The sequence below is a fragment of the Columba livia genome, unplaced genomic scaffold (genome assembly GCF_036013475.1).
Source record: "Columba livia isolate bColLiv1 breed racing homer unplaced genomic scaffold, bColLiv1.pat.W.v2 Scaffold_194, whole genome shotgun sequence".
NCBI lineage: Eukaryota > Metazoa > Chordata > Aves > Columbiformes > Columbidae > Columba > Columba livia.
In genome coordinates this window covers 183,036-194,616 of record NW_027043136.1, presented here as the reverse complement: position 1 = coordinate 194,616, position 11,581 = coordinate 183,036, and the positions used below count along the sequence as shown (strand labels likewise).

At 50.1% G+C, this 11,581-nt stretch overlaps 1 protein-coding gene across 1 annotated transcript; it reads right to left on the bottom strand.

The window, feature by feature from the left end:
* Positions 1 to 9,888: 9,888 nt before the first annotated feature.
* LOC135577923 (olfactory receptor 14J1-like) lies at positions 9,889 to 11,068 on the bottom strand. The gene has a single exon (XM_065048048.1). The coding sequence runs from the start codon at positions 11,066 to 11,068 to the stop codon at positions 10,154 to 10,156; it is 915 nt and encodes a 304-aa protein (XP_064904120.1). The 3' UTR covers positions 9,889 to 10,153.
* Between the last annotated feature and the right edge of the window lie 513 nt (positions 11,069 to 11,581).

Genomic DNA, 11,581 nt, shown 5'->3' with positions numbered 1-11,581 from the left:
ACCACGCTGATTCTTTGTTTTTGTCGTGATCTGATTGTGGGGAGACAATCAAAACCGTGGGAGAAGGTTTCCCTTCACCCTTTTTCCCCCTTCCCCCTTCAGGCCACAGTAGTCTACAGTTAATCTCCACTCATCGCTAGACTTACGCACTGGCCAAATTGGGCTATTGAAAGGTGAGCGAGTCTTCCTGATCACACCCTGGCTTTCCAGTTGACCAATCAATTTCTGAATAGGAATCCAAGGGTCCCGATTGGTGCGATACTGTTGACGATGCACCGTTGTGGTAGCAACTGGCACCTGCTGATCATCAACCATCAGCAGTCCTACAACAGAAGGGTCATCTGAAAGACCAGGCAAATCAGACAGCTGTTCAGTTCTCTCAGTGTCCACAGATGCTGTACCAAATGCCCACCTATACCGTTTTGGGTCCTTAAAATACCCTCTCTTAAGGTAGTCTATGCCAAGGATGCACGGAGCATCTGGGCCAGTCACAATGGGATGCTTTTGCCAGGTTTTTCCAGTTAGGCTCATTTCAGCCTCTACAACAGTCAGCTCTTGGGATCCCCCAAGTCACTCCAAAAATACTGATGAGTTGTGTCCCCTTACAGCCTGAAGGAATTATTGTGCACTGAGCAGCAGTGTCCACCAAAGCCTTGTACTCCTGGGGGTGTGTTGTACCAGGCCATCCTATCTGTACCGTCCAGTAAACTCTGTTATCCCTTTCCTCCGCCTGGCTGGAGGCAGGGCACCTCTAATCTCGGTCTTCCACGGTCACTCGGTGTGAATTAGAGGTTCCTTCACGAGCACCAGAATCTCTTTTGTAAACCAGGCAGCCCTTTTCCTAGAAGCCTGCCCTGTTAACTCATGCACTCGTTCTTGAAGTTCCCCAGCAGGTTTACTGTGCCACTTACTCATATCTTCTCCCTGCTCACGTAGGAAGGACCACAGCAAACCTCTGCTGGTGGCCTGCCTGTGTTCTCTCTCTGGAGATTGGGAACGCCTTCTCTCTCTCTCTGGGGACTGGAAACGCTTTCTCTCTCTCTCTGGATATTGGAAATGCTTTCTCCTAATAGCTGAAGCATTGGTTCGTACAAATCGAGAGCCATGTGTGTGTTCCCTGAGTGCTTTCATTTCTCTCAACAGCTTTTCAAAACAGTCAACAGTCGTTTCACTCAGTTTCTCCACCCTAGAGACATAAGCCCCCAGGGGATCAGAAAGGTTTTCCTCAAATTCCCGGAGCCGCTCAGTCATGTCATTAACACTTTGTCTACCGCCAGTTGACACGAACGTTCCTGCCAATTTCTTAGCATATGGAGCTGGTGCACTCTGTGAGAATCTGCGCCACATAGACCGTGTACACTCAACTCTATCTGGATTCACCCCCTCCTGGCTATCTGGCCCAAAACAGATAATCTCTCGCACAGCTAACTCTCTCAGGAACTGGATACCTCGCTCCATAGCATTCCATTTCCTTGATGTGCATTGTCAGTCATCCTTGTTACGAAATCTTGTTTTCATGGCTGTCAAGAGTCGGGTCCAGAGGGCCGTGGGGTTGGGCTCACTGGCAATTGCCCCATCAAGGGTGGAATCCCTTGTCAGAGATCCCAACTGCTTGGCTTCTCCGCCCTCCAGTTCTCTTGTGTCAGCCCCGTTATCCCAGCATCGGAGCATCCAGGTTAACACATTCTCACCATCTTTACGAGTACAGTCTTTTCTCAACTCTCTCAGCTCACTTGGAGAAAAAGACGGGGTAACAGTCACTTCCTCCCCTGATGATGCCCCTGGGGATGAATGCAGCCCCTCGCTATCATCTGCAGCCCGATTAGTCTTCTTAGCCGCTTCTTACAACCAGCTACTGATGCCGATATGGGCTAAAGATTATCGCTGGGCTTGTTTTTGCTACAACAGGAACAATGCCCCTTTGCAGCAGAGGATCTGCCCATGGGCATGTCTTTACTCTTCTGCAGTTAATGAAGCGCTTCCAACACGGCACCACCTTGCATTACCCCAAGTGCTTGAATTAGGGATAATTACCATGTCTGAGCTGTCAGGCAGCCATCTGCCAGCCCACAGAACCTGGTGCCTGAGCCCAGAGGCTATGCCTATGCTTTCACACCTATGCTTTCCATAGCAGGTGCCCTGGGGTTTAGCTGAGACCTGCTCCCCCACCTGTTTTCCTACCTGGACATCTAGGAGGTGAGAGAGGCCACATGCCAAACACATGGAGCCAGCACCAAAATGTTGAGATTCTTTAATGGAATGGATGTAGGCTGGCAGGTTCCTGCACCCATGGCAGCACTTTCGCAGAGCAATTCATTACCATCATGTACTAGAGGATTGTTTTTCATAGTTTCTTTTAGTAACTTTAAAGGCAAAGAGAAGAAGTTCCTTTGTATGTGAATAACCTCCTCAGTAATTTCATGCCACCACCATTCCCAGGTGGTTTCAGCCATGCCCAGTGCATGACCACCAAGAGCAGGGACAGCGCCCTGGGCCTCCTGGGCACAAGGACAGCCTCGGGGCCAGCAGCACCCCGAAGTCCTTCCTCCACAGAGTGCTGGGTGCATGGGCAGTGGGTGGGGTGGGACACTGGGGGCCCATGTCACCTCCATGTCACAATGCGACCACGGGGCAATGCTGAGGTCACAATGCCCCGGGGCAGTATAAAAGGGAGCAGCGTCCCGTGTCTGCTGCCAGAGCTGGCCTGGAGGCAGCCTGAAGACATCGGAGAGGAGGTCCTTGAGGAGCCGGTGGAATCCCTTGACAGGGGCTGAAGGAGGAAGAGCTGGACGAGGCAGCTGGAGTTTCTCCGCTGCAAGGCCATCTCCCAGCAGGGCAACCTTCCAGGTTCATCTGATGGATGAACATCCTTTTCAGCTGGATAGCAGCAGCAAAATGAAGGGAATGCCTTCTTGAGGAGCACTGCAGAGCTCACCGTCCTGATGGAGTGGGGAGCTAGGGGAGAGAGGAGAGAGGAGAGAGGAGAGAGGAGAGAGGAGAGAGGAGAGAGGAGAGAGGAGAGAGGAGAGAGGAGAGGAGAGGAGAGGAGAGGAGAGGAGAGGAGAGGAGAGGAGAGGAGAGGAGAGGAGAAGAGAAGAGAAGAGAAGAGAAGAGAAGAGAAGAGAAGAGAAGAGAAGAGAAGAGAAGAGAAGAGAAGAGAAGAGAAGAGAAGAGAAGAGAAGAGAAGAGAAGAGAAGAGAAGAGAAGAGAAGAGAAGAGAAGAGAAGAGAAGAGAAGAGAAGAGAAGAGAAGAGAGAGAGGAGAAGAAGACATCATCATCCTATCATTCTATCCTTCTATTATTCTGTGGTCTTCTGGGAGGCATGACCAGCCTGTGGGCCGAGGAGCCAGGTCTCGCTCAAATGCTCAGGGAACAGCCGATCGCCAGTGTTGGGGTCAGGAAGGAATTTTCCCCCGGGGCAGACTGGCCCTGGTCCCCGGGGTTTTTTTGCCTTCCTCTGCAGCATTGAGCATGACCACCTGTCAGAGCTCCTCTGGGCCCTTTTGGCTCGGTTCATGCCCACTGCTCTTGCCCTCCAAGGCACCACTCGTGCCCTGGCTTTCTCGGGTTCTTTCTCCCAGGGCAAGTTTGCAGCAGGAGCCAGCTCTCCTCCTTCTCCTTCTTCTATTAACATTTGTAATTTTAATAAAATAAATATATATATAAGTGAAAAAATAAAATAAAATTCTGTTTCCATTTTTATCCTTTGTGTATGTGTCCCTGAAAGATTTTTTGGATCTAAAACCTCTCTGGCATTTCAGTCACTGGTGGCTTCCATGAAGAATTTTTTCCTCATATCCAATCTAAACCTCTCCGTGTGCAACTTGAGGCCATTTCCTCTTGTCCTATCACTTGCTACTTGGGACAAGAGACCAACACCCTCCATGATAAAACCTCCTTTCAGGCAGCTGTAGAGAGTAATAAGGTCTCTCCTCAGCCTCCTGTTCTCAAGGCTGAACAGCCCCAGCTCCCTCAACCGCTCCTCGTCAGACTGGTGCTCCAGACCCTTCACCAGCCTTGTCACCTCCTCTGAACTCTCTCCAGCACCTCAATGTCTTCCTTGCCATGAGGGGCCTAAAACTGCCCCCAGGATTCAAGGTGCAGCCTCACCAGTGCCCAGTACAAAGGGATGATCACTTCTCTAGTCCTGCTAAAGCTCTGATTGAATCAAGGCTTGAACACCTTGGTGTGACCCAGTTGGTGACAGGTTGGACTGCAGACTCCTGAGGTCCCTTCAACCTCAGTTCTCTCATGATCCCATTGTGATGTTGGGCTCTGTTTCAGACTGGAGCAGAGCAGGCGATGATGGGGCAGGGTCCACCTGTGCTGTAGGTGACCATCTAAACCAACATCTCAGCCAGTGAACCAGCCAACACCTCAGTGTGACTCGCTCTGGGCAACGTGTGAGGAGTCCTGGGCAGGGAAGGTTCAGAGGGCATGGGGCGCTGTGCAAGACACAACATGATCTTGGCTTCATGCCTGCAGGCCCATCAGATGTCAGTTGATGTCAATGGATATTAAAATAAGAAGAACTGAAGACAAAGATCCAAAGCAAAGGAACGTGTCAACCTTCTTTTTCTTTGTTTGTTTCTTTCTTTGTTTATTTGTTTCTTTGTTTCTTTGTTTGTTTGTTTGTTTCTTTCTTTCTTTCTATTTATTCATGTATGTATTTATGTATTTATTTATGTATTTAAGTATTTATTTACTTATTTACTTATTTATTTATTTACTTACGCATTTATTTATTTGCTTATTTATTTATTTATTTATTTATTTATTTATTTATTTATTTTAAAGTGTTTGTAGGGTAGTTTCTTTTCTTTGAAAAGGAAAGAGTTCTCCAGAACTGGGCATGGGTTTAGGACACAAATGTCTTCAGCTCCAGGGACACAAACACCTGGTGCCAGTGTAGATGCCCTGGGAACCCCTGCCCAGGCTTCACCTGCACTGCAAGGTGCTCTGGTCTCCCCAGGTCCTGTGTGATAGATGCCAATCCCAGGCCAGCACCTCAGGTACACTGGGCCCCTAAAATGGCCCTGGCTGTTTATGGTGAGACAGCTGATGAAAGATGTACTAAGGATTGGAGAAGAAATATTGGTCTTCCCCTGTACTTCTATTACCAACACTCTATGATTTCATCTCCCTCGTCATTCAGGAGTTCCCACCTCTCCTGATTAAATGTCCCTGTCCAAGGACAACTTTCCAGCACTGTGTGGACGTTTGCCCTTCCCAGTGCTCTCAGGTTTCTCCTCCACTTGCTCTTTGGTCATTCAGTGGCCTCTCAGCTGTCTGGTTTCTGCTTTGAGCTTCAGGGAGTTACAAACTTGCCCCATTCTTCAGAGCTCTAATTAACATGGCAGTCAACACGTTCATTGTGTTTATTTTGATCCTCTCCTATCTGTCTGTCTAAACCAGTTCTTGTGTGGGTGTCCCTTGTGGATGCTGGACCTCACCAGATCCAGCTTACACACACAGCTGAGGAAAGTGTTTTGCTGTTTATTAAACTGATGTAGGAAAAGTGATGCAATCTCTGGTGGCCAATGAGGGAACCGGCAGACTGGGGGTGGGGGTGAGGAGCCAGGTTGTCCATACAGTGTCCAGCCTCAAGGACTGTTCTCCTGCCTGTCCAGATGTCTTCAGGAGACCCTCGGGATCAATGTCCAGTGTAGAATGCTGCTGTCGCTTCTTCTATACACTGAAAAATGACAGAAAACACCCTGGAAAGAAAAAACCCTCCTTTATGAAATCTTCTTTGAAATCTTCATCAGCAAGTGTCCCATTGAAACCTCTCCAGTTAGTTCTGCAAGTCTGGAAGATTTGAATAATATTACGGAAAGAAACATTGCTCGTTAGGGCTTTCTCTCTTTTAATGAGCCCCGTGGCGGATTTGGTGCTGAGTCCATGAACCTCAGAGACCAAGGACAGGCTGAAGAATCTGCTCAAGAAGTCCAAGTCAGAACAAACTCCAAAGTACCTTGAAGCATTAATGGGCCCACTGAGGGCTGTTCCTGACAAAGCCTCCCCAGGGACTCGTTAGAGCAGATAATTGGAGGCAGTGATTGCATCAGGCAAAGGCAAAGTGCAGCAGCTCTGATGCTGAGAAAGCCCTTGGTTTGTCTGATGAAGGACAATGGCCAAGCCTTGAGCCCCTGCCCCTGGGAAGGGAGATCCTGTCCCTCACAGGTGGCTCAGGTTCTTCCTGGGGCTGTGGGGAGTGCGATGCCCAGTGCAGGACAATGGTGTGACACTCCCTGGGGGTGCAAGGAAGCAATGGGGTGCCATGGCCGTGACAACCATGTGTCTCCTCTTAGGCCTCGCTGGCAGGGACATCAGCCATAGCCAAGGGGACAAAGACCTTGGCTCTTTCAGGGACATCCAGCCTTGCCAGTGCCCTTGGCCATCTCCACCACAGTCCATCCTGCACTGTCCCAGGCCTGTGGCTGTTTCCCCACAGGCTGCAGACACCCCATGCGCTTCCCCACCTTGTTCTCAGCCCAGTGTGTCCCCACCTGTGCTGCTGTCTCTCCATCCGCACCAGCTGTTCCTGGAAACACAAAGCCATGGCTGATCCAGAGTCCTTCTGAATGACCACAGCACTGCGCTCAGAATGACATTTCTTTATCCTGAGCTCCACTCTGGACCTCCAGAGCTGCAGTGTCTGATGGTTTTCCTTTCTCATGCTGTTTCCCACTACAAAAAAAAAAAAAGTGCCATCATCTTGGAAAGTGATTTTCAAGAGTTCTTGAGCCACTATTATCCTTCCCTCTCAATGTTCTATCCCAGCCAGCAACTAAGACCACAATAGCTGCTCACGTACTCCTCCAACCTATTAAGTGCGATATGGAAGATAACCGAAGTGAATGGAGAAACCCGTGGGTTCAGAAACAGCATTTTAATAAGACAATAAAAATAGTATAATATACTACTACTATGTATATAATTAAATGAAATGAAACTTAAAAATTAAAATGATTCTATGAAACACTAGGTCAAAAATCTATGTTTTCATTGTACAGATGAGATGTAAACACATGGCTCAGGGCTCTTCCTGGGACCGTGGGATGTGGGTGTGCAAGGCCCAGGGAAGGACAACACTGGGACAACAACTTCCAGCTTCCCCATGGGGCTGCAAGGAGGCACCGAGGCCCCAGTGCCATGAGGACAACATGTCTTCTCCTGGGCCTCAGTGGCAGAGACAACTGCCCTGGCCAAGGGGACAGAGACCTGGGTTCTGTGGGTCCCTTCCAGCCTTACAGCGCCCTTTGCCATCTCCACCACAGGCTGTTCTACACGGTGCTACCCCTGCCCCTCTTTCCCTGCAGGCTGCAGACACCCATCTCGCTTCCCCACCTGCTCTCACCCAGCATTTCTGCACCTTCACTGCTGTGTCTGCACCCTCACTGGCTGCTCTTTGGCACACAAACCATGGGCTGATCCAGCTCCCTCTGGGTCACCTCTTGCCCCACAGCACTGCTCTTACAGTGACATTTTTAACTCCTGATATCCAGTCTCCACTTCCCCATCTGCACTTAGTGGCTTTGTTTTTTTTTCTCTGCTGCTTTTTCCCACTACTTGAGAAAGCTTCACCACCTCAGAAACTGCCCATCAAGCAGAGATCCCAACCTGTTATTCTTCTAGTCGTCTTGCAGTTGACCAGAGAGAAGTAATTTCACCATGATTTCCTAAATCCCATGAGTGCTGCTGGCCTTTCAGCTTCTCTGATACACACGACCATGTCCCTGCTGCTGTCCCACCATGTTCTCAGGTGGGATGGATGTGACAACCTGTCTCCAAGGGCTCTTCCTGGGTAGGATCTGTCATACTTGGGCAGAGGTTCTTTCCCAGCCGTGTCCCTGCTGCTGGGCTGTCACCTCCAGAGACAAAACTGGCCTCACTGTCCCCTTCACAGCCACATGATTCTGACTGGATTATGAGTGTCTGAGACACAGCTGACCTCATAATACCATAACTATCCATCACCTTTTTTATGGCCCAGGACCCGATCAGATAAAAGTATACTTGTTTTATCAAATTTATCAAGTATATTCCCTACTAGAGATTTGAGTTGAAAAACACTCTTCAGAGGAACTGCTGTATTTTTGTTGACAACATTTAGAACTCCTTTTCTGTCTTTTATTCTTTTTATTCTTCCTCTGCCTATTCTACCTTCAAAATCCTCTCCAAGGGAAAGACTCATTGAATCTCAGAATAACTTGAGGTTTGAAGAAAGCCCTTGTCTCACTTGTCTCACTGTCCTGCTCCAGGCAGGGTGAACCAGGCGAGGTTGTTCAAGGGTTCCTCACAACTATGCCTCACCACAGAGAAGCTGAAAGTGCACTCGTCACATCATAGAGAGGGAGAATAAAGACGTTTAACAGTGTTGGTCCAAGTGCTGGTCACTGAGGGATGCTACTAGTAACTGGCTGCACGGAGGGCTTTGTACCGCTGATGACATTTGGCTTGATTGTCCAGCCAACTTCCCACCCAGCTTCCAATTCTCCAGCCCAGAGATCACTGATCTGGTTACTAGGACACCAAGGAACACCATGTCTGTGACCCTGCAAAATTCCGGGTATGGCGGCAGGTTGACCAGCTGTTAATTCTCCTTCATGCTTTTCATGCAGATGGGTTCGATATCTGCCTTTCCAAAGACCTCGGAAACCCTTTTACCACTTTGTCTTGCTTTTGAGAGCACAACCCCGAATCACAGGCAAGGGTGACAGCAGACAGGAGCACTTGCAATGAGCCTGTCCCAGCAGCTGAGATGAATCTCACTGGGACATTGAGGTTTGTTCCTGGAGTCACACACAGAAATGCCAGGGTTCCATCAGGCATCCAGATCTGAGTTGGTCTCAGGACCCCTTCTGCACCCAGGGATGCTCAGAGACAGTCTGTCCCTTTTACACACAAAGGTAGGAGTCACATTGTCCCTCTGGCCTCCCGTTGCCACTCCAAAGGGGTGGGAGACACCTCAGCTATGGTGAGTCACCCTGCTCTGCACTAATCTGAGATGTCCCACATCATGAGGAATGGACACGGGGAGCTCAATTAAGGAAGCACAACCCAGTGCTGCATTCAGACAGTTTCCCATGGGGTGTTACTTCCAACAGGAAGTGACCTCAGGACCTTGTGTGTGCCACTGGTTTTCATGGAACCCCAAGGAACAGTTGATGATGTTTGTGCTCACTCATGTTCATGTCACCTCACATCCAAGATGTGCGTGCTCACATCCCATCTGTACAAAGCAACACAGACTGCTGAACTATTCATTGAGTGTCCATCCATGGAGGGAAGAACAGATTCTCTGGGTGAAAGGCCAGTATTGAAAATGGTGGTTGTGAGGGGCCAGTCCATGATGATTGACCTGAGGCTCCTTCCATGGGGTGTCCAGTGCACAGGGGCACAGCCCAGCCCCTGCTCTGCTGGTCCTGCAGGTCTCTGGCAGGAGCCTGGCTGTGAGAGGACACTGCTGGGTGCCAGCCCTGCACACACACACTGTTCAGCTGCACACCGGTGTTTCATCTGTGAGTGACTTTTGTAGGAATATGCTTGAGAGAAACATTGCAAGAAGATATAAACCATCATGCACCACCCAAAAAAGATCACTTTTTCTTGTGGAAGTACTGTTACTGAGGCCAGCTCTGTCACAGCAGTGCCCATTGCCTGTCCCTGCCTGCGCCCACAGCACTGACACACAGCAGGACGGTGACCAAGCTGCCAGAGCACTCAGGCCTTGCACCAACACCAGGGATGAGAAGGAGAGTGTGGGAGTGGAACCAGAACAGCTCTGGAAGAACAAGCGCTGCTGCTCCCTCGCGGATGCTGCCATGCCAGAGCTGTTTTCCCCTCCACCCACGCACAGGAACTGTCCCTGAATGTGCAAAAAGGCCTTGCAGGAAGGATATAGTGAAAAACAAGTCACTACAGGAATCTTTATTTTGGTTAGAGACAAGAAGTGTACTGTTCCTCATTTAAACAGCCAGTGGCTATAAAAGAAAAGCAGACAGTGGATTAAAAAGGGGCTGAAAACATCATCGCAATAAGAAAATAACAAATAACAACAGAAAATCCAGATGACAGGTTGAGCCTGTAATTAGCTACATTAAAACTCCTGTGTAGAAGCAGATGGGCAGTACATTGCTTCAGAAAACACTAAGATATGAGTTTCCTCAGGGCATCCTTGATCTCCTTGTTCCTCATGCTGTAGATGAGGGGGTTCACTGCTGGAGGCACCACCAAGTACAGAACAGACACCACCAGGTCCAGGGAAGGAGAAGATATAGAGGGGGGCTTCAGGTAGGCAAACATGACAGTGCTGAGGAACAGGGAGACCACGGCCAGGTGAGGGAGGCAGGTGGAAAAGGCTTTGTGCCGTCCCTGCTCAGAGGGGATCCTCAGCACGGCCCTGAAGATCTGCACATAGGACACCACAATGAACACAAAACACGTAAAACCTAAACAGGCACTGACCACAAGAAGCCCAAGTTCCCTGAGGTAGGAGTGTGAGCAGGAGAGCTTGAGGATCTGGGGGATTTCACAGAAGAACTGGCCCAGGGCATTGCCCTTGCACAGGGGCAGTGAAAATGTATTGGCCGTGTGCAGCAGAGAATAGAGAAACCCAGTGGCCCAGGCAGCTGCTGCCATGTGGACACAAGCTCTGCTGCCCAGGAGGGTCCCGTAGTGCAGGGGTTTGCAGATGGCAACGTAGCGGTCGTACGACATGATAGTGAGGAGCCAGTATTCTGCTGAAGCTAAAAAGAGAAACAGAAACACTTGGGCAGCACATCCTGTGTAGGAGATGGCCCTGGTGTTCCAGAGGGAATTGGCCATGGATTTGGGGACAATGGTGGAGATGGAGCCCAGGTCAATGACAGAGAGGTTGAGCAGGAAGAAGTACATGGGGGTGTGGAGGTGCTGGTCCCAGGCTATGGTGGTGATGATGAGGCCGTTGCCCAGGAGGGCAGCCAGGTAGATGCCCAGGAAGAGCCAGAAGTGCAAGAGCTGCAGCTCCCGTGTGTCTGTGAACGGCAGGAGGAGGAACTGGGTGATGGAGCTGCTGTTGGACATTTGCTTTTCGTGAGCATGGGGCACTGTAATGAGGAAAAAAAGAAGTGCCTGTGGGTCAGTGCAGAGTGAGGGCAGCTGCTCTGTCCCTCTGTCTTGCTCCAGCTGCCCTGGGCTGGCACCTTTCTGAGATGGGGGCTGATCACACTCCCATGTCACCCTGAAAAGCCACCAGGCACTGCTGAGAGCAGAGGGATCCACCTCAGACCATGACAGGTCTCACCCTTTCCTAAGGTCTCAGCACCCAACGTTTAGCCCAGGACACACTCAGCTCATTCCCCAGCCCCACAGACTGCATTGCCCACAGCCCACAGGTCAGAGCAAAGCTGGGACACGTGTGCCCATGGACACACCTGCAGGAAAGGACCCACAAGCTCAGGCTGTGACTCTGCAGCTGAAACTGCCATCCCCAGAGAGCCTGACAGCAAGAACAAGATCCCAACAGCAGTGACCCAGAGCAGGGGAGCAAGAAGGAAAATGCGGTGAGGGTGGGTGTGAGAGAGGCCAGGGCAGAGG